Source organism: Polypterus senegalus, chromosome 11 (assembly GCF_016835505.1).
Source record: "Polypterus senegalus isolate Bchr_013 chromosome 11, ASM1683550v1, whole genome shotgun sequence".
NCBI lineage: Eukaryota > Metazoa > Chordata > Cladistia > Polypteriformes > Polypteridae > Polypterus > Polypterus senegalus.
In genome coordinates this window covers 33,450,479-33,473,475 of record NC_053164.1, presented here as the reverse complement: position 1 = coordinate 33,473,475, position 22,997 = coordinate 33,450,479, and the positions used below count along the sequence as shown (strand labels likewise).

The following is a 22,997-nucleotide window of genomic DNA, read 5'->3' as shown; positions in this document are numbered from 1 at the left end:
GCAGGATCTAATCAGTAATATTTTGAAATGATTTTATAAAGCACAGAGAATTTGTTGATTTAGGTATTTTTAAAAGCCTTAAATTTTACACCATTTGGCTTGCTCTCTCTCTCAAGGGTGGGGATCGATCTGTTCTTAGCATAATTCTTTTTTTTGTAAAAACTTGATTACTATGTATTGATTATAATAAAATTAATAAAAAAATAAAAAAAAAAGTAATACCGCTCAAATGCAATATAACCAAATTAATGAGTTTGTATAAAATATCAAATTGATCTACATATTGAATTGCCTTAAGAAGTGGTCGACTTAAAAGTCGGGTCAGCCTAGTTATTATTATTATTTGCCCTTCTAACCACTTTAATTTCTTTTGATATCAAGCCTGGATTATATTTTTATTTTGTCGTCCTGGGCATAATGCTGTTCTTTAGGATAGTTGGGGGAAGGCAGTGTTGGGGGCCAAGCTCGTTAGGAAAACACACATGCCAAGGATTTAACAAAATGTCTATAAGAGCTTTGATCATATTAGGGTTGAGCGTCTTATATGAATACCTGCATGCGAAAATCGGAGGAGATGATTTCTTCATTATTAAGCATGCATGAAGAGGAGCGTGCAGGTCAGCACCGGTAAATTCTGACCAGTTGCTGAACATCACTGTCTGCATGTTTATGTCTCTCTCATTAGTTTAGTTTTCTACTGCCTTCGTCACACTCTTTTCTGTGTTATTTGTGCGGTCGCCGTCTTCATCAGACGATCCGTTTCTCTAGTCACTTTGTTCTTCATCGTGGGGTTTGCCGTTGCAGTTTTAACTAGGTGTAGTTTACATTTGGCTTGAAGGAAACACATTTGTAAATAGAAACAGACTTGAAGTTTTCGTTATTATCGTTTGTGCTCCAACACCCCTGACGTGTGCTAAGCCATTTTGTAACAAGACAGCATGTGGGGTGAATAGACATGTAAAGATGTGATGTTAACGCAATCAATACTAAAAATGAGAGCTGGTCTCGGTACGACAGGCTGGTGTAAGAAATGCGGGTGAGATAAAGTCCAAACGACTGTAGAGACGATCAGATGTCTTGTCACGGGAGGTGCCGCTATTAACTCCACGGTGGTACAACTTTGTTTGTAAACTCCCCTTTCCAATATCGAGGTAAAGATTAATTTCAAGCACAATGTGAACTCTGAAAGTACTTTAATTCCTGTTGCTGTGGTCTGTAAACAAAATTAAATACATACACTAAGTTACAACGTTACGTACAAGTACACATTTTAAACACTCTGAACGTGTAAGTTTAACAAACATTTGAACCTCTTTATATCAAATTATCTATATTAAACTTACTTTTCCGCAAGGACGCACAGCATTAATGGCTCAAGTGATAAGAGAAAAGGATAAACTATTCTCACAACGTGCAGCAAGTAAACAAAGGAACGAAAGACGTGCAAAGCCTGAACTTTCACTCGGAAATATGTAGGGAAAGTTCTACAAGTGATTTTTAATATTCTGCCATTAGAGGTCGCAATTCAGCCTGACAAAGGACTTTCTGACAAATACAGTATGACCCCTTTCCTGCTGTTTCATGTTTATACTAAAAACTCCACAGTCCAAGTGTATTTGGTTTTAAAGATTTTGTGAATTTCAAACCAAAAACAATTCACTCAAATATGAAGAGAAAAATTGTTAATACAAAAAAAATGAAAATCTTCTTGTGAATGATGTTTCCATTAAAAGGATACTCCACCCAAAAATTAGCAAATTTGAAATTGTCAGTTTCCCTTATTCACAAATTGGCCCTAAACAATTTAATGGGAATTTTATTGGACCTTGCCAAAAGGCTGCAGAAACTCACAGAAGCCAAAACATATTTATATAATACCGAAAATGATTTGTAACAACAACATTTATTTATATAGAACATTTTCATACAAAAATGTAGCTCAAAGTGCTTTACATAATGAAGAATAGAAAAATAAAAGACACAGAAAATAAAATAAGTCAACATTAATTAACATAGAGTAAGAGTAAGGTCCAATGGCCAGGGAGGACAGAAAAAAAACTCCAGATGGCTGGAGAAAAAAATAAAATCTGCAGGGATTCCAGAGGCAATCTACCTCACATAAATGAAACAGTCCTCTTTGTATTTATGGTTCTCACGGAAGGACTTGAAGATGATGGTCATGCAGACTTTTGGCTTTTAGTCCATCAATGTTGGAGCATCATGATGCTTTGAGTAGGTGGTGGTGACGCAGGCCACCACCACAAAGAAACTGGAAAAAGAGAGAGTAGGGGTTAGTACATATTTTAGAGCCATTATGAATAGTTATTATGATGAATTGAACATACAGAGTATCATGATTAAATTAAAGTGAAGTTATGAGAAGGCCATGTGTTTCAGCAGTGTTTTAAAGTGCTCCACTGTATTAGCCTGGTGAATTCCTATTGGAAGGCTATTCCAGATTTTAGGTGCATAGCAGCAGAAGGCCGCCTCACCACTTCTTTTAAGCTTTGTTCTTGGAATTCTAAGGAGACACTCATTTGAGGATCTAAGGTTATGATTTGAAATATAACGTGTCAGACATTCCGATATATAAGATGGAGCGAGATTATTTAAGGCTTTATAAACCATAAGCAGAATTTTAAAGTCAATCCTGAATGACACAGGTAACCAGTGTAGTGACATCAAAACTGGAGAAATGTGTTCGGATTTTCTTTTCCTAGTTAGGATTCTAGCAGCTGCATTCTGCACTCGTTGCAAACGATTTATGTCTTTTTTGGGTAGTCTTGAGAGGAGTGCGTTACAGTAATCTAGTCGACTGAAAGCAAAAGCGTGAATTAATTTCTCAGGATCTTTCAATGATATAAGAGGTCTAATGTTTGCTATGTTTCTTAAGTGAAAAAATGCTGTCCTAGTGGTCTTATGAATATGCGATTTAAAATTCATGTTACAGTCAACAGTTACCCCTAAGCTTTTTACCTCCGTCTTGACTTTTAATCTTAATACATCAAGCTTATTTCTGATAACCTCATTGAATCCATTATTGCCAATCAGTAAAATTTCAGTTTTCTCTTTATTTAGCTTGAGAAAATTACTATTCATCTATTCAGAAATACCAGTAAGACATTGTGTTAGTGAATCGAGAGAGTCTGTGTCATCAGGTGCTATTGATAAGTACAGTTGTGTATCATCAGCACGTTGTGCCTTGAGATAATCTGACCTAACAGAAGCATGTAGATTGAGAAGAGCAGCGGACCCAGGATAGAGCCTTGTGGAACACCATATCGTATATCATGTGTCTTTGAGATGTGATTACCACAAATAACAAAGAATTTTCTCCCTGCCAGGTAGGATTCAAACCAATTTAAGACACTGCCAGAGAGGCCCACCCATTGACTAAGGCGATTTCTAAGAGTATTGTGATCAATGGTATCGAATGCGGCACTCAGATCTAAGAGGATGAGAACAGATAAATGGCGTCTGTCTGCATTAACCTGCAAGTCATTTACTACTTTAATGAGTGCAGTTTCTGTGCTGTTTAAAACATAAAATTATATAATATAAAAATACTGGGTTTTTTATATTTGTTAGTGTAAGTACAAACTGTATTGTTAATATTAAAGGTTTTTAATCCCGTGTTTCCTGCAGAATGCAAGAGAAAAAAGTTTTTCATTTAGAGACCCACCTCTTTCCCTAATTTATTGGTCAAGAGTCCTGTCTTTAATTCAAAAGCACAGCATTATGGTAATGCATTTTCCTGTTTACTACAAATACTGCTTTTTTCTGGAAGTGACTGTTAATGACATTTTTTCAAAAATTAATATGTTTTGTATGTTTTGAGAATACAACTTAGATAAGAGACATGTGGATTCCGAGACACAAATAATGTGAGCATTTTTTTTGTTTTTTTCAGGAATGATTTTCATATTGTTTGATGGTTCTCTTATATATTTTTTTTCTCTCATTCCTCATGAAAATATGAGATTAAACATTTTTCCTTGCCATCATGTCAAACTGCTTGGGGTAACATCTGTTCTTCCATTATCCAACCCGCTATATCCTAACTACAGGGTCATGGGGGTCTGCTGGAGCCAATCCTAGCCAACACAGGGCGCAAGGCAGGAAACAAACCCTGGGTAGAGCATGCGCACACACACACACACCAAGCACACACTAGGGACAATTTAGGATCTTTGCAAACTCCATGCAGGAAGGACCTCTAACTGTGAGGCAGCAGCGCTACCCACTGCACCACCATGCCGCCTTGGGGTAACATACAAAATATAATTTTTGGGTGAAGTTTTCCTTTAAAGCTTACATGTTTGTTACATTTCTTTAAGTGTCTGTATAGCTTTCCACTAATACATATGTTAAATGATATATGTGCATATACAACAAACAGTCGGGAAACTGTATGCAATTGTATCTTTATATTTTTCAAGCAAATCTAACAAGTTGACTAATTTTCTGTTATTACATTACGTTATTAGGAAGCTGTTGTAGACAAGAGGAAGATGGAAAAATTGGATGCCATCATACAAAAGTCCCCTCCATCCCCACCAGGAGGCAGGCACTCTCTTTGAATACTTTTTCCTCTACGGTGTGCTAAGATGTGCCTCTAGGGGTCCTTTCTGCCCACTGTTACGGTTCTTTCACCGATAAAGTTTTTATTTATTTATTTATTTATTTATTTATTTAACTATTGAGTCATTAATTGGCTATATTATCTGCCCTGTGAGTCTGTATCCTTTTTATGTTTCTCCTGCTGTATGCATAATAATATAATATAATTTAGAAACACAGCTGAGCATAAGGATGTTCTAATTGGCGAACCTATGGCACGCGAGCTGTCGCCCCAGCACAGAGTTCATTACTAGAAAGCCAGAGGGACGCGGGGCCGGGACGCGGGGCCGGGCTGCTCCCCTCCCCTTCTCCACGCGCGCCTGAGGACATTTCTCACATCACCAGCCCCTCTGCCCAGCAGCCCAATGGGAGTGCTTCCTCCCTTCCCTGTCTGAGGTAAGGCGGACGGCTCACATGCGGCTTGAGGGTGCGGCACGGACTGCAGCCTGTTGAGTCCGTGGCGCAGGTGATGGGGGGTTGGAGAGGAGCTAGGTTGGAGGGAAGGTGGTATAGCGGGTCCACAGCTCAAAATTGAAAACACCAATTTTAATAGATAGTCGCCACACTTGAGGCTTAGAGGAGGCCGTGGTAGTGTGGTTGGAGCAGTTCCCGGGAGCTTTGTGATGCGTACAGTCCTTTCTGAAGTGCACAGGTGAGGAGTCGTCCGCATCTGTAATTGTTGCCAGGACCTGCTAATCGCCACACCTGATCCACGTCCCCGTAATATATAGTAGAAACGTGAGTCGGATGGAATGGGAGAAAAAAAAGAGAGAACGGGAATGGAGGTTAATGGAGAAGACCTGTGTGAAACACTTAAGAAGATGGGATGACAAAGGACAGCACAGTTCTGAAAATGAAATCCTTAAAGTGTGGAATTCTCTGCCAAATAATTTTAAGTCAATGAAAGCGCACTTGGTATTGCTTTCCTTACTTTGTTTGGAACATCTTATGCTTGTGAGCAGCTGTTTTCAGCTTTGAATTATATCAAATCTGACACCAGCAACAGACTAACAGATGACCTGAGTACTGCATGTGTTGCTCTCAAACTTACAAAGTATGAGCCAAGGTTAGACAAATTATCAGCATGCATACAACAGCAAAAATCACATTAATTGTTCAAAAGCATGCCAAATGCAAACTTTTACCTTTCGATAACAAGTTGTTTGTATCACTGAAAGCTCTGTTATCGTGTTTTTCTTTTAAGACAAAAGATTTAATGTAGAGTTGTTTTTTCTAAACTAAAACCTCAGTATTCAGGTTAAATTGCCGTGTGAGCACTTTGCCATAAATAAGTGGGTTTTGGGTTGCAGTTTGGACACTCGGTCTCTAAAAGGTTCACCATCACTGTCCTAATATATGATACCTTTAGAGGATAAAAGAATCTACTAGGGCGGCACGGTGGCGCAGTGGTAGCGCTGCTGCCTCGCAGTTAGGAGACCTGGGTTCGCTTCCCGGGTCCTCCCTGCTTGGAGTTCGCATGTTCTCCCCGTGTCTGCGTGGGTTTCCTCCGGGTGCTCTGGTTTCCTCCCACATTCCAAAGACATGCAGGTTAGGCGGATTGGCAATTCTAAATTGGCCCTAGTGTGTGCTTGGTGTGTGTCCTGCAGTGGGTTGGCACCCTGCCCAGGATTGGTTCCTGCCTTGTGCCCTGTGTTGGCTGGGATTGGCTCCAGCAGACCCCCGTGACCCTGTATTCAGATTCAGCGGGTTGGAAAATGGTTGGATGAAGAATCTACTATGAACTCTGTAACTACATTGATCAAAATAATTAAGGGAACACTTAATCATCATGGACTAACATCAAGTCAGTGAAGCTTCAAGGATATCAGTCTGTCCAGTTAGGAACCATAAGCGATTCTGAATCCACTTCTTCTGCTGTGTGCAAATGTAAGTGACAACAGGTGCACTGGAGAGGCAACAGCAAGACAACCCTCAAAAAGGGAATGTTTTTGCAGGTGGTGGTCACACACAATTGCTCTCTCCTTATCCTTCCTGACAGACTTTAACCTAGGTCTTGTGTTTTGCTAGTGTTCTTCTTACTACTGGTAGTGTGAGGTGGTACCTGTAGTCGATTTAGGTTGCACAGGTAGTCCAGCTCCTCCAGGATGGGACAGGATGTGCTATCACAAGAATGTATGCTGTGTCTCCCACCACAGCCTTAAAAGCATGGGGGAGATACCAGGAGATGGGCCACTACACAAGGAGAGCTGGACAGGGCCATAGAAGGGCATCAACCCAGCAGGAGGACTGGTATGTGCTCTTTTGTGTGAGAAGGAATAGGAAAATCACAGGCAGAGCCCTACAAAATGACTTCTATCTAGCTACTGATGTGCATTTTTCTGACCAAACAGTCAGAAAAAGACTCTGTGTGGGTGGCATTAAGGCCCAACATCCACTAGTGGAACGTGTGCTCACAACCCATCACTGTGCAGTTCAATTGGCATTTGCCAGAGAATACCACAATTGGCATCTCTGCCATTGGCACCCCATTCTCTTCACAGATAAGATTAGGTTCATACTGAGAACATGTGACAGACATAAAAGAGTCTCGAGACACTGTGGTGAATGTTAGGCAGCCTGCAACATCATCCATCATGACCAATTTGGTGGTGTGTTAGTGATGGTCTGAGGAGGCATATCTTTGGAGGGCCTCATAGACCTCCATGTGCTAGGCAGCGGTACCCTGACTGTTGTTGGGAACCAGGATGAAATCCTTAGAGCCACTGTCAGACCTTACAATGGTGCAATGGGCCCTGGGTTCCTCCTGGTGCAGGAAAATGCCTGGCCTCCTAGGGTCAGAGTGTGTAGGCAGTTCCTGGATGACAAAGTTATTGATGCCATTGACTGGCCTACATGTCTCCAGCTCTCCTCGTGTAACAGCCTGTATCCTGGTATCTCCTCCATGTTCTTGAGACCTTCTTGTGATGGCACATATGGATGTGCCGTTATGGATGAGCTGAACTACCTGTGCAACCTGAATTGGCTACAGGTACCACCTCATGCTAACAGTAGTGACAAGGACATTAGCAAAATCCAATCTTGCCTGAAGAAGGGGCCTGAGTTGCCTCGAAAGCTTGCATATTGTAATCTTTTTAGTTAGCCAATAAAAGGTGTCATTTTGCTTGACTTTTTACTACATATATAACATCATGAAACTAAGAACAAATTACCTGATCTGCCTATGTTTAAAACATTTGTTGGTATGTGAAAGACTTGGAGCCCAAATAAAAAATGTACAATCTCTTGTTCTCAAGTAAAATATATTTTTTAAAGAAGTGGAATTTGGGAAGGGGTGAATTTGTAACTTCTAATGTACTTCTAATACATTAGAAAAGTAACAGTTGGGAAGCACTGTACATTTTCTTTTGTATCTTTACACACATGTCACATCATGATTTCCATTTAATTTGTTTAAACTGGAAAGGCTGAAACCCTTCAATCTCTCCTCACAGGTCACACCTTTTAGCGGCAGAATCTGCTTGGTCACTCTTCTCTGGACTTACCCTTGTGTCCTTTCGTCTTATGGAGTCAAAAACTGAGCACATGAGCACCTCACATGCAGATGAGGTCTCACCAATGCGTTTTTTAACTTGAGTATAACCCCCCTTGACTTGCTCTCCACACATCAGGGTGTTATATACTGTAACCTAACATCCTATTAGCCTTCTTGATCACTTCTGGTCTGTTCTGTCCTGATGTAGAATAGTGACAAGTTCACTATGACCTCTAGGTCCTTCTCATACGGGGTACTTTCAAATTTATATTGGTATCTCACCAACCATTGTTTAAAAATTATTTTTACTTGAAGTGGAATAATTGTTGCATGAGTAAGTAAAACTTCTTACTTCCTCTTTATGATGATGTGTTTGTAAATTTTAAAACCGGATATGGCACAATTTAGAAAATTACCATTTTGGTTAAAGTGCCATCTATGCCAGAAAGCCAATTGCAGAATTGTTTTTCAGTAGATTAACGTAAGAAATAATAATTACCGCCACTTAACAATGCATCACTTTATTCCAATTTTGAAGTTATCTTTTACACATTCATAATAAAGGAAGACAAGTACAAGGATCCAATGTTTAGTTCTGCTGTATCACAACTCTGGAGGCCTGGTTTCCAGGTGTGGGCTTTTTACTGTCTGTGCAGCTTGCATGTTCTTTGTGTGCCCATGTGGGCACTTTATCCCACATTCCAAGAATATTTACTCAATTGACAAAACTGAACTGGCACTGTACTAGTAATAATATGCCTTGAAGTTAACTGGCACCCTGTCTAGGGTTGATTCGTGCGTAACATTTACATTACTTTGCTTAGAAGATGCTCTTATCCAAAGTGACTTACAAAAAGGTCATCATAATGGAGTAAATATCAGTCTGGGGGACTGCTTGGGGAAAAAGTGCTACAGGGCAAGGTTACAAAATTGATTATCACAAGTGAAGAGCTCAGAACAAAATACAAATGTGTTACTCCTAGGTTACAAAAACCTAACAGCTAATATTAGTTAGACAGACGTTTACTGAACAAGACAGTCTTCAGATGCTTCTTAAACACATTGAAGGGCTCGGAGGTTTTAATGGAGGTGGGCAGCTTATTCCACCAGCTGGAAGCTACACATGAAAAAAGTCTGAAATGACCTTCCACCCAATGCTGCTGTCATAGCCTCTGGCACTTGTGGCCCTGAACCTGATTAAACAGGATAGATGACAGATAGATTAATCAAATAAAACAGTTTAGGTCATTCATGAAATGACAATTTGTTATCAAAAAATATGATGTGACATTCTTAAACTTACCTTATCCTATTCTGAGTCATGGGAGTGCAGCTTCTGTGTTGTCAGCCCTGCATGCAAGGCAGGAAGTAGCCAATCTATGCCTTGAATTCTTAGCACAATGTTAAAATTAATTATTTCAGAAGCAACATGACTGATAAGTGATGACCAAAGATTATTAGGGGGTTTGTGATCCCATGATTTGTCTCTTGGTATTTATCTATCATCTAAATCATTGAAAGATTTCCAGCTTTGAGTGGGCTGCAAACTATCCCATATGACTTAGTGAAGACATATGCCCCATCTAAAGCTGCTCTTTCTCCCATGGTTGGTTTCTCCCTTGGCCATAGGATGGTGTTACATGCCTCCTGAAATCTGACATCCCCTGCCTCCTAATTCATATGCCTTTAACTGAGCTCATGAGCTTCTAAACATCATTGATGATACAGCAAGCCATACCACATGCATTTCAGGAGAACTCATCCACCTGAAGCTAAGCATGTTCAGGCCCTGCCAGTACTTGGATGGGAGACCATCTTGGGAAAGCTTGCATTGCTGCTGGAACAGGTGTTGGTGAGGCCAGCAGCGGGAGCTTACCCTGCAGTCTGTCTGTGCATCCCAATGCCCCAGTGCAGTGATGAGGACAGTGTTCTGTGGAAAATGGTGCCATCCTTTGAATAAGACATTAAACAGAAGCCCTGACTCTCTGTGGTCATAAAATATCCTGGTGTATCTTTTATTAAGAGTAATAATAATACATTTTATTTATGTAGCACCTTTCATACACTCAAGGACACTTTACAATTCAATAAACACATTAACAATACAATAGAAAATACATGCAAGAAAATGAATAAATGAATGAATGAATATTTGAAATGAATAATAGATTTTTCTTTACAAAGGCTGAGAGGAAGAGCATTCCAAATTTTAGGGTCCATCACACTGAAAGCTCTGCCAGCCATAGTTACTAACTTGTATTTAGGTACAGTGAGTAAGTTAGCATCCGATGATCATAATGTATGAGCAGGAGTTTAAGGAAGCAGCAGCTCAGACAGATAATGAGGGGCTAAACCATGAAAGGCTTTAAAGGTGAGAAGAATAATTTTATATTTGATTCTTGAAGAAACTGGTAACCAATGCAAATCATAAAGGACAGGAGTGATGTGAGCAGATTTTTTAGTGTATGTAAATAGACGAGCAGCAGAATTCTGAACATATTGTAATCTATTGATATACTTAGTCGGGAGGCCATTAAACAGTGCATTGAAATAGTCCAGATGGGTAGTGATGAAAGCATGAATCGCTATTTCAATATCCACACACTGAAGAAAGAATGCAGATGAGCAATGTTGCAGAGATGAAAAAAAGCTGTCTATACTATTCAGCTAATGTGTGGTTGAAAAGTAAGAAGCTGATCAAAGATGACACCCAAGTTATGGACTGATGCTGAAGGTTCAACCAGGATTCCATTGGCATCAATTTTTAGCCCATGAAGGATAAAGAGGACAGATTTGATACCAACTAATAAGATTTTTGATTCATCAGGATTAAGTTGTAAAAATGTATCTGTCATCCAATAATTGATTTCCCAAATGCAATCAGTCAGGGCAACAGGTGAAGATGTTGCAGTTGCATCAACACCTATATAAAGTTATGTGTCATCGGCATAGCAGTGGAAGCTTAGACCATACCAACGTATAATCTCACCTAATGGGAGCATATAAATGTTAAAGAGGATTGAACCTTGAACTGACCCTTGAGGGATACCTTGTGTGAGTGAAGTAGTGGCAGATTTGTGTTCCCTAATGAAGACATAATACTGGCGATCACTGAGGTATGATAAGAACCAAGAAAGAGCAGCACCAGAGATACCAATAGCTGAAAGTTGGAACTGTCAAATGTTATGGTTAACTGTATCCAACGGTGCACTCAAGTCAAGAAGAACTAGAATAGTGGCCATCCCAGAATCTGTGGTTATCAGTAAGTCAGTGGTTACCTTAAGTAAAGTAGTTTCAGTGCTATGTAGGTCACTGAATCCAGATTGAAAAGGCTCAAGCAAGTCATGCAAGTTTAAGTAATCATTACGTTGTGCAGCAACAACCTTTTCTAAGACCTTAGCCATAAATGGAAGATTAGAGATTGGGAGATAAAATTTTAGCTGTAATGGATCTAAGCCAGGTTTTCTTAAGACAGGGGTTACAGCAGCAGTTTTTAAATCATTTGGAACAACACAAGTGCGGAAACTACAGTTGATAAAGTGAGAAATTGGAGTGGAAAGTTTATCAGTGCAAGCCTTAATCAGTAAAGTAGGGACAGGATCTAGGTGGCAGGTTAATTGATTTAATTTAGATATTACTTCAGCAATATAAGTTGGTGTAGTGGGGTTAAATTTCCATAAACTGTAGATTTAGAAGTATAATCGGTCGACAGAGATGAGGAATGGTTAGTAGGGAAACCTTGATATATGGTCATCATTTTTAACTGAAAATTGTCCAGAAATAAATTACAGTGCTCAACAGAGGAATAAGGATTTTTAGCAGCAGGTTTACAAAGTCTGTTAACTGTATTAAAAAGAGATCTAGGGCAACAAATACCAAAGTCAGTAAGTGTGGAATAGTACTTTGAGCGTGCAGCCAATAAAGCACATTTGTATTCCTTCAGGTGTTCGGTGTAAGCCAGGGTGTGAACAGCCAGACCAGCCTTCTTCCAGAGCCTTTCCAAGCCACAACCAATTTGTTTCATGGTACGCAATTCTGCTGTAAACCATTGAGAAGTCCGGGTAGTAAGAACAATCAAGGATGTAATAGGTGCATAATGATCCAAAATTTGTGACATTGTGAAATTATATAAAGACAAAATACTGTATATAGGTCAAGACAACCCAGAAACATCATGGAGACAGGAAGCACTGAAAGACATAGAGAAGGATAGCTGATCAATAGTTATGATAGGTTATTTTAGATTTTAGACTTATTTTAGGCAGAGGATAGGTGAAACAACATTCAATCAGCTTGTGATCTGAGATACTGATAACAGAACCAGATGTACAAACATTGTGCAGACCAGTGGAACATACAAGATCCAGAATATGGCCCTTAGCATGGGTTGAAAAACCAACATGCTGCACAAAACTGAAACAATCCGGTACCGAATGCAGCTCACAAGCAGATGGACATTCAGTATCCACGTAAATATTAAGGTCACCAAGCAAAATAACTGCAGTAGACATGCCACAGACAAGAGTGAGTATTTCATAAAGATGAGAGAAAAAATCCGGCTGAAGCTTAGGAGGCCTGTAAATTAATATAGTGTACAGCTAAGCCTTTCCAGGGGATTTTAACAACCAGGTATTCAAAAGACGTAATGCTGTGAAAATCAACAGTGGTTACTTTAAGACAATCATGATGAACCATCACCAATCCACCATCTCGGCCTGTCAGGGTGGGTTTATCTAGGTGTCCAGGCTTAATTTCCCACCATACCCTAGTAATTCTGGCCCACTAACCATCCCCTCTCTCCAATTGCCTCACCACTTCACCATCTAATTCAGGGTTCCCCAGCTTTGGTCCTGGAGGCCCGCAGTGGCTGCAGGTTGTTATCGTAACCCTTTTCTTAATTAGTGATCTGTTTTTGCTGCTAATTAACTTTTGAATTCAGTTTAATTGATTTGATTTTGAAGGCATGTTCCCATGAATTTCTTCATTGGTCCTCTGAATTGCTTCATTTATTTCCTTACGTTGCACCATAACAGAAATGAAATGTGAAGTGAGTGAGCCAACAGAAGATCAACTAAGTCAGGGCCTCAAACTCCCTCCAATTTCACTCCATCCAGTTCCTTATTTAGGTGCTGATTCTTCTTGTTAATTAAACCTGTTCTTTAATGCCATGGCTTGTTGCTGCTCTCATTGTGCAATAGCAGACATCTCCGAAATTATTGAATTCCTCTTCACTACAAGCACTGTTAACATGTTTTGGGGACCTGAGCAGATCAACATTCCTGAGACCTCTATGTTTCTTTCTTTTCAGATTTTGTATGATGGGAAAAACTTGCTGGTCATGTTTTGTTTCATTTTGTGTCTCATTATTGATTGGCTGCTAATTAAGGAAAACAAAACAATTAGGGGGTCTGAGTCTTCAAGAGCAAGTCAATGAAATTTAATTCAAAAGAAGTTAATTAGCAGCAAAAACAGGTCACTAATTAAAAAAAGGTTAGAATGAAAACCTGCAACCACTGCGGCCTTCCAGGACCCCTGCTCTAACAGCTGCCGTCGCATCCTCAGGTGGATGCTGCACATTAGTGGTGTTTGAAGTGGCTCCCCACTCACTTAAGTGCTTTGCCTAGTGAGAAAAATGCTATATAAATGTAAAGAGTTATTATTATTACTATTATGGGATGTTGACACCAACATTTGTCAGTATACTTGAGTCCATCCATCTTTCAAACTCACTTTATCCTGAGTAGCATTGTGGGGAGGATGGAGCCTAGCCCAGCAAGCACGGGCACAGGGCAGGTACAATCACTGGACAAGGCACCAGTCCATTGTAGGGTGAAAACACACACACATACATATACTAGGCTCTAATTACTGTCTATTTATACCTTATTAGCACAATTTTTTTATCTATTACGTATACATATAATGCCAATTTTATCTGTTTAGATATTTGTGCACCTATATGCTTACTTTATATATTTAGTTCATTATCATAAAGACTCTTTTTGATCTATATTTTGTCAGGATTGTGACCTAATCTCTGGCAAAAAAATGAACAAATCTAGTTTTCTGTTTGATAGGCCCATAAAATAATGGTGTCCTATGTTAACAACAGTATGAAAGTAGACGGGACAGGGAATTAAAACAGGGAGCCAGAATTAAAACATGTAGAAATACAAATTGTACTGTGGTGGCTGCCACTCATGTGTTTCCCTGTTCAACAATAACCTTCAGGGGCGTCATGTATAAACGGTGCATATGCACAAAAATGTTGCGTACAAACATTTCCACATTCAAATCGCGATGTATAAAACCTAAACTTGGCGTAAAGCCACACACATTTCCATGGTAGCTCATATCCTGTCGTACGCAAGTTGTCCGCTCGGTTTTGCAGACTGGCAGAAACCAGCGTCAACGCAGTGCTACTGTTCCTGTGTGGTTATCCTTTTTTTTTTAGATCCACATCCCTGACGCGGCTTTATAAATACACTGAAATTAACGGCATATTGTTTATTAGTTTAATGCATCTAATTGTAATTAACCTGTAACAATATAATGATCCACAGAATGGTTAAACTATTCCAAATACCATAACTGCTTTAGCGTAACTGCACCTCGGATCCCACATCGGATCATCTTTTTCTATATTACTCTCACTGTACCACTCGGAGTATTTATATAACTGTATCTGAGTGTGAATCACAGCTGTACAGCAGCTGATTGGAAAGGGAATTATCGGCATACAGCATCAAGCACACGCTCCCTCAGCCATGCTGTCTATTGAACTGCTCTCATATGACAAACGCTTCAGAGCCTTTCCTGTACTGACCTCGCAGTTCAGAAACAGTTTCATCCCAAGAACTCTAAACGCACTCAATCAGTCCATCAAGTGTTCTTATACAACTGTTTGTACTTAGTAGTACAATTACCTCACTGTAAACTTGCGATACAGTTATAATATTGCACAACCTGAGCCATTTTATAAAGCGCGTATTTACATATGATGACAATATCATTTATCATATTCATACAAATAAAACTTTAACTTTAACTACACTACGTGCTTCACACACATAGAGCACATAGAAGATCAAATACAAAACATAGCATTTAACATGCTACTTTAGTTACGATGGGATTGAGAAACTATTAAATGATTTTAAGATTAAGTTTATGATGTTCTACTTTACTGACAAAATTAACTACGTGATTAAAGTGGAAATTTAGAGATTAAAGTTGACATTTCATGTTTTTTCCCCACTGTGTGCCTTTTTTTTTTTGTCTGTACCCTAATAAGCTTTCATATGACACTCGCACGGTGGGCTACGACTCGCCTTTTCACGGCGACTTTGATATGTGACAACTTCTTTTTTATTTCGGGCACTGTGCAACTTTGTGAACGTGAGCTTTCAAGTTTCTCTGACATGCTATGTCACTCGATCAACTTCCTTTTGCTGTTTATACCACTGTTTAAACCAACAAATAGTATGTTTTTCTTTGCCTCCACTTGGTATTCACTGAAATTCTTCTATTTTCCCTCTTGCTTTTGCTTTTGCCTTTGCCTTTGCCTTTTCACAGAAGGCTGAGCTTAAGGGCTATTTATATTGATTTGCATATTGAAAGAGGCATAATTCTGGGAGGGGTTGGGGCGGGACATCAGGCATGTGCGTTACTTTTCACGCTGACCAGGATTTATGTAGCGGAAGAAAGTGGAAGTTGGCATTCGCACAGATTTATGCATCTGGATTTTTTTGTGCGTAAGCACATTTCCGCTTTTGTCCGTATGCCATGTTATAGTGTGAGTTCTACGCACGACGTTATACATGAGGCCCCAGGTGTTTCAAATAAATTGAGAACCTGATTAGCTCCACTAATCTTTCCTTAAAGCAAGTCATTTTCATTATATTCATTATATAGAGAGTCTTGAGGAAGTAGTTTGAACTTTCTTTCTTTTTATTTTATATTGTGGGCTTACCCTAAAATCATTTAAATTTGTTTTTCCATTACCAATGAACACTCAATACCCCAAAGACAAGTTGAAAACAAGATTTAAGAAATTTTTCCAAATCTGTTAAACAACTTGGACTCTTTTTGGCTCTGATACAACAAACTGCTATTCATTTCTGCAGAATATTTCAGTGCTGAGAAATATTGATTATAATGCATGCCATTCAGATATTGGGTAAGATTCTTTTAAAAAATAATTTATTTGAGTTTTTTTTTATACAAAAAAGAAACTAGTAAACACTCACTTTTGTATTCAGTACATTTCATAACAGTCATCGCATTTTCACAATAAATAATACGCACACAATTATAAAAACAAATGAACAGTTGCACACACAGTTCTCATTGTAAAGAAGAAACCCGAATCTTTGACTGTACTGCCTCTCTACTTGAACATGTCAAAATAAACAGTGCTATACAGTACAAGATATTCATAAATAAAACGTTTAAATAAGACAGATTTGTTCCAGGAGAAAAAAGAATGTGTGAAATTAAATACACTACAAATATTGGCTTGCAAGCAAGTAAACCAAAGATAATAAATAAGTCATATAAAAATAAATCACAAAATAGAAGACCTTGATGCTACTTTCAAAAAAGTAGAACACTAAAGGATCACTCTATGATATGTGCCCGTCTAAGTCTGTCAGTTCTTTCATTTAATGGAGGGATTTATTAGAATTTTCCTTTGCTACCTGAGCACCCTACCTGACAGGCACATATACAAAAGTGCAGTTACATTCATTTTTCTTTAAAATGTTGTACTTTGTACATACTTTGATTTAGTTTTTATTTATAAACCAGGAGCTGGTTTCTTAAAGAGGTGGATTCCTTTTGTGGGGAGATTTCTTAACGAAACAGCAGGAACCTAGTGTTGCGTTCTTGCACTTGGTTTTCCATGTGGCATAGCGTCACCTCCTTCCGCTCATCAAAATCTGTGCTAATGTACCAGCTTTCACAAAGGGCTGACTCAAATTGTGTGGTCGAGCCACTCTCTTGCTTGTAGAAAAGAAAGCGAACCATGTCAGAATCAGAGTCAATGGTCTGCAGCTGACTGCTGTCATCTACCTCCTGAAAGGAAAAAGAGGAACGGGGATAAGCTTCCACTGAAATGCCAACCACATGAGACATCTGACTGATTAGTAGGCTAATTACGTCAGTCCCTAAAGAGCTTCTACAGTACAAACAATTATTAGGAAATAACATTCAATAATATGGCATTATACTGTATGTAGGTCATTCTCTACAGAACGTCTGTGAATAATTATTAGAAAGCTCATATGAGACCCACAGTAGTCAATATATGGCTTTTTATGTACTCTGTGTCTGGCAGTTTGAAAATCTCCTTACCTCCAGCTGCAGTACAGGGGTGTCCGCAGATTTAGCGCATGACAAGTACAGCTTTGTACCTGAGATTCCTAAAATGACAGGCTGCATCTTTGAAGGATTTACAAGCCGGTAAGTGGAGAGATTCAGTTTAACTAGAGAAAAAGAGAGAGCCGGATTATACAACTCTGTAAGCTTGAGCACATCACACAACTCATTTCTATTAAGCTAAAACCAAAAAAGAAAGATGTATTTTATGTATTGACTGTCAGTACTGATTTACAATTATTTAATGGCAAATTATAGCAAAGCTTGGATCAAGGAATCAATAAAGTCTGGAAGCCAACCACTCAATCTTTGCCTGATTTAGCAGTGATACCCACGTGAAACCAAATGTGAGGGCATTGTGCAGACACTCCATATTACATGCGTAGCCTATAGATACAAGCAGGAGTCTCTCGTATAACTTCTCATAATGCTGGTATCTCCCAGACTGAGCTGATATCTCATTGACTATGAGTTGTACAGCATGATGGCACTTCAGTTAACATTCCAGAGTTCTTGGTTCAAATTTTAATATGGACACTGTCTAGGTGACTTTTGCATGTACTTTTGTTGAAGTTTTTTTTTTTTTACTGCAGGTCCTTTGGTTTTCCTTCCATATCCCAAACCCATACAGATTAAATGTATTGGTTGGGCATAAATGTGCTCTGCAATGGACTGACACTCTGGCCAGGATTGAGCCTTTGCATGGTACCTGTAGCTGATGAGATACATCAATTAGACTGAAAATGCATAGATGGAAGGGTAAGAGTCAAAACCCATAGGAGAAGCAGGGCTGATTTCAAGTGAGCTGTGACCTATGCGTGGAGAATGCCAGTATTCACAGAGCACCCTGATTATCATATCATGCGCTCCATTTACATTTGGTTTTGTGACACTTTTTTCCTTTAAATTAATTTACATCTACAGCTACTTCTCTTAAGTGAAGGACCCTTTAAGGCCCATTGAGACATTCCTTGTTAGATTTTGTGCTAGAAATAAATTGCTGTTGTTGTTGGAGTATTCAATAATAGTTTGCATAAGAACAACTTTGAGGAGAACAGGCCACTGGCACCACCAAAACCTGCCAGTCTACTGACTAAAAAACCTCATCAAGTGGAATTTTGAAAATCCCTGAACTACCCTCCCCAACCCAGTATTTGGTAACTTGTATCTCTGATAAACTAACACCAATAACTAAAACCTTTTGAACATCTGTATAAATAATATTGTTGGTGCTCCTTGACCAAATGCTTGTGTTACTTCATTGCAAAATTCTAGTGAAAGATAAGTGTCTTGTATAAGCCCATGTTGACTGTTCTAACTAATACGCCTGTTCTTGATAGCTATTGCTCTCTCTTTCTTTAATAACGGCTTGCATTAATTTATCCATCACACATGTTAACCATGACATTTACAGGGCACATATCACCCACACTTTATAAAGCAAACAAGAGTATATTCTAAATTAATAATATAAAATTCACAGTCAATTAATAATTAAGTGCTTCGTATAGAATGGCTAAACTAGAGTCATTGTGGTTTACTTTCCAGTGCCTTTGCCAGTAGGCCACACTAGCTGTACTGGGTAATGCTAAAACTAGGTATGCTCATAAAAATCAAGGTGCCAGGGTGGTTCCTCTGAGCGATGACGTAGGGGAACTATTTTTGTTGCCCAAAAGAGCCATCTGCATGAAGGATCCAAGAAGAACCTTTCATTAAGCCCCTAAAACAAACATCATAAATAAGCATAAATAAATGATGACAGATTTGTAAACTACCATGGGGTTCCTAATTTTAAAAGGACTGTTGCTGCATACTATAACACAGGCTCAGTTAAGGTTTCTTAGACCTGTGAGTATCCTCCTAAGTCGCCTACTATAAAGGTGCCAGAGAGGTTCTTCAGAATGATGCCATAGGGGAATCATGTTTGATTCCCAAAAGACTCATCCGCATGAGGTTTCCAGAAAGAGCCTTTATTTATTTAGATCCATTACAGGATTTACACAGTAAATAACCATGAACAGATGGTAACAGATTTGTGAAATACCAATGGGTCATGATTTGAAAAAGGCTCTTGCTGCATGCAAAAACACAGGCTGAGTTCAGGTTTGCTTAATCTGTTAGTGTCCTGCAAGGTAGCCTACCATACATTCAATATTTCATTTTATTTCTACATATTAGAAAGCTTTTCAAAACACAAAGAACCAACTTCATATGTGAAGTTCCCTTCCCAGAATTAAATGCTGTGTTGTCAAGCAAAGGTTCCACAATGACCCATACAACCTAGTGAAGCACCATAAACTGCCATTAAAAACATTTTTAAGAGTGTACTTTAAAAGATTTAAAGATTTCTGTTTTATCCACATATTAGAAACCTTCTCAAAGTTAAAAGCACCCTTCACAGAACAAAATGTTTTTTGCCAAGCAATAGGTCTACAAGGAACCATACAACTCTGTAAAGTGCCATGAAAAAATCAAATAAATTTATGCTGACTGTGGGCATATACTTTCTAAACCCTAACCCTACCCCTAACCCTTTGACAAGTTTATTGGTAAGCCCTTCCCTTAATTACAAAACGCATTACTCCTTACCTTCACGCTTGAGGTTGGGGCCCTGCAGAGTCACAGCTATCAGGTCAGAATGGTTAGAGAACTGCCGGAGCACCCAGCATTTCTGCTCCAAGTCCCTGATGGAGTGCAGAATGTTGCTCTGGGTTTGGGAAAAGATGCTTTCACTCTCAAAGGGGTTGCTGCTGGTGACTTCCTGGACTACTTTCTCCTCTTAAAAAAAAAAGAATGCGAAATGAGTATCATGAAGATTAATTTGAAAGGCCACAAAAGAGTAATGTTAGGGAAAGCTTCTAGAAGTGGTAGAACGTTAACCTACCTATAATATCCTGATCCACGAGAAAGCTGACTAAATCTGTGTCGCTGAACGGTTTGGTGATCATCCTTCTGTAGGATTTTAGCTTTCCCACAGTGATGACCAGGGAGACCAACTGTTGCATTGTTGTATATTTAATCTGCATATGAAAAGAAAGAAGCATTGAAAATTTGCACACAAATAACTTAAAATAACTCTTAAACTTAACCCACTTGGTTTAGGTGATTGTTAAAATGCATAATGTTAAAAGAACCTGCATAGCTGGGTTCAGAAATGATCAGCTAATATGGCATAATTTGTCTTGATAAACTGTGACCCATTGCATAGCTGCTAGACACAGAACAAATCTGGACATACACCAATAAGTCACACAGACACATGAGATTTAACAGTGGAAATACAGTTTGAGTTTTCTTAAAGTTTATGTTGTCATCACAATGCTATACTAAAGTATTCATTTTAGATAATATAACTTTTAGTTAAATCGCAGGTACTCTACACGAGTGTGTTCATACTGTTGCTAAAAATCAATTTAATCAATAAAGAGCACATTTTTTAGAATTCAACTTTTTATTGAAAAACCTCAGTGTTACACTTAAATGTATGGGGTGGTACAATTCTTGACACCACCAGCTCACAACTGCAAAATATGTATTACTTTTCTAATTTTTCACTTTGTGAAATGTTAACAATTCTTCCACTATTCTTCCCATGTCTCCATTACATTTCTCAGAGAACTCCAGTTTTGTGTTCCACATCCCAGATATGTTTTCTGGCGTGTCTGTGTGCAGCACAGACAAGTGTGCCATGCAGTGTATTAGTATCCCATTAAGGGGTGCCTTTTATCTTATGCCTAACACTTTGAACATATTCACCTGGCTTCCCCAACCTTAGGTGTAAAGCCTACAAACTATCGTCCTTGCCTAATTACTATTCTTTTTAATTACCTTTGGCAATCATAACATCTGGAAGTGTCAGTTTTTTTTTTCCCTTTAAGGCACTTCCAGGCCAGTCTTCATTATTTTAAACCTATTTGCCATGTGTAGAGCTGGCAGTAGTGCCAGCTGCACTGATCACAAAGCAAATAAAAAGCCCATTCTACAAAGTGTGAACTTACTCACACAAGCAAGATATGTTATTAAGGGGAAAAAATGGACACATCCAGGAAAACATACAAACTACAGATAACAAATGACCAGGAATATAAATTAATCCACATCCATGCATTTACGACGAAGCAGCACTAACTACCATACCCTGTGCTTCCCGAAACTGAAACTGACAAAATGCTTTCCTTGCAGTAAATGTCTTGTAAATGGAAAATTCCACCATACAAATTGTGCCATATTGTGCTATTCGGCTATGGGTGCAAATATGTATATATGTGAATATTAGGTAAGGAATTAAAGTGTTTAGCATTATACATTTTAAATACACAAGCCTCCATGAGGTCATAAAATACTTTCCATCCTACTCTGAGAAGTATCTGTTATAGTCAAAATAACTTTTGGATAATAATTAAGTGAGATACATCCATACATTCAACCATAATCAAGTGTGCGACCCAGAATAAGCTTTAAAAATGACTTGGAAATATATTCAAAATAACGGGCAGTTTGGAACATAAATAAGTGACATACATCCATATATCCAACCATAATCAAGTAACCTTTAAAAATGATTTGGTCCGATATGATGCAGGCAATTCACATTAGATATCCTATCAGAAAAATGCCTGAATGTGCAATTCATTCCTACCTGGGACTTAAAAGGACATTCCAGATCCAGGTCGAAATGGGTAGTGCTGTGAAGAAAACACAATCAGGATTTAGGAGGAGAGCTCATTTTTTATCGCTGGATAAACATACGATCAAGTGAAAATATGCTATAGAAGAAGAGCTCTTACTTGGTTTGCATCATGGAGAGGCACTCGCTACTGCTGGATTCGTATGCCATTCTGAAAGCTGAAAGAGAAGATGACCTTGTCAATAATTTAAAGCAAACTCGCATTTCAGACAACACTTCTTCATGACAACTTGTGACAATAATACGCGGTCCCATCTTCTTATTAGATCAGTTCTAAACATGAAACTGTTAATACGCTATAACATCAGTAAAAAGCCTCCTCCAAAAGTTCTTATTCCCCCCAACTCCTATTTGCTTCAAACCCCAGACGGATGTCACACCTTTGTTACGACACCACCTGTCTGACAGCCGCTTCGATACTGAACTGCTGCTCCGACTCCGAGTGTTTGCTTTAATAGTCTCCCGTTTCCTTTTGGGATTTTCCTGAGCGTGAAACGCACATATTTCCCAATTGTTAGTGATGGGCGGAGTGAAGCCTCAGGACGCATCAAAACGTTTGAAGCAATTGTGTCGGAAATCTTATCGAAACTTCAAAGCATTTGACACTCACCTCTCTAGTGACCCCTCCTGGCCATTTTCATTAACATTACACAAACTCATGATCCACTTCAATGATGTCTGTTATAACTCTTTATCACTTTTATTTTTTCGCTGCCACAGACTGACAATGAAGAGAAGGGTTCGTCAGCAACTTCTAGTGTCTGATGTCTAAAAAATATAAATATACTGTATATATAACTAACGCCGACAGGTAGAATG

General features: G+C 38.8%; 1 protein-coding gene across 1 annotated transcript; it reads right to left on the bottom strand.

The window, feature by feature from the left end:
- Positions 1–16,409: 16,409 nt before the first annotated feature.
- il1b (interleukin 1, beta) lies at positions 16,410–22,710 on the bottom strand. Its single transcript, XM_039768313.1, has 7 exons — positions 22,559–22,710; positions 22,279–22,336; positions 22,131–22,176; positions 20,376–20,511; positions 20,081–20,269; positions 17,468–17,598; positions 16,410–17,188 (listed from the first exon to the last, which is right to left on the bottom strand). Exons 2-7 carry the CDS (start codon positions 22,326–22,328, stop codon positions 16,967–16,969), a joined length of 774 nt encoding a protein of 257 aa, XP_039624247.1. The 5' UTR covers positions 22,329–22,336; positions 22,559–22,710; the 3' UTR covers positions 16,410–16,966.
- Positions 22,711–22,997: the final 287 nt, after the last annotated feature.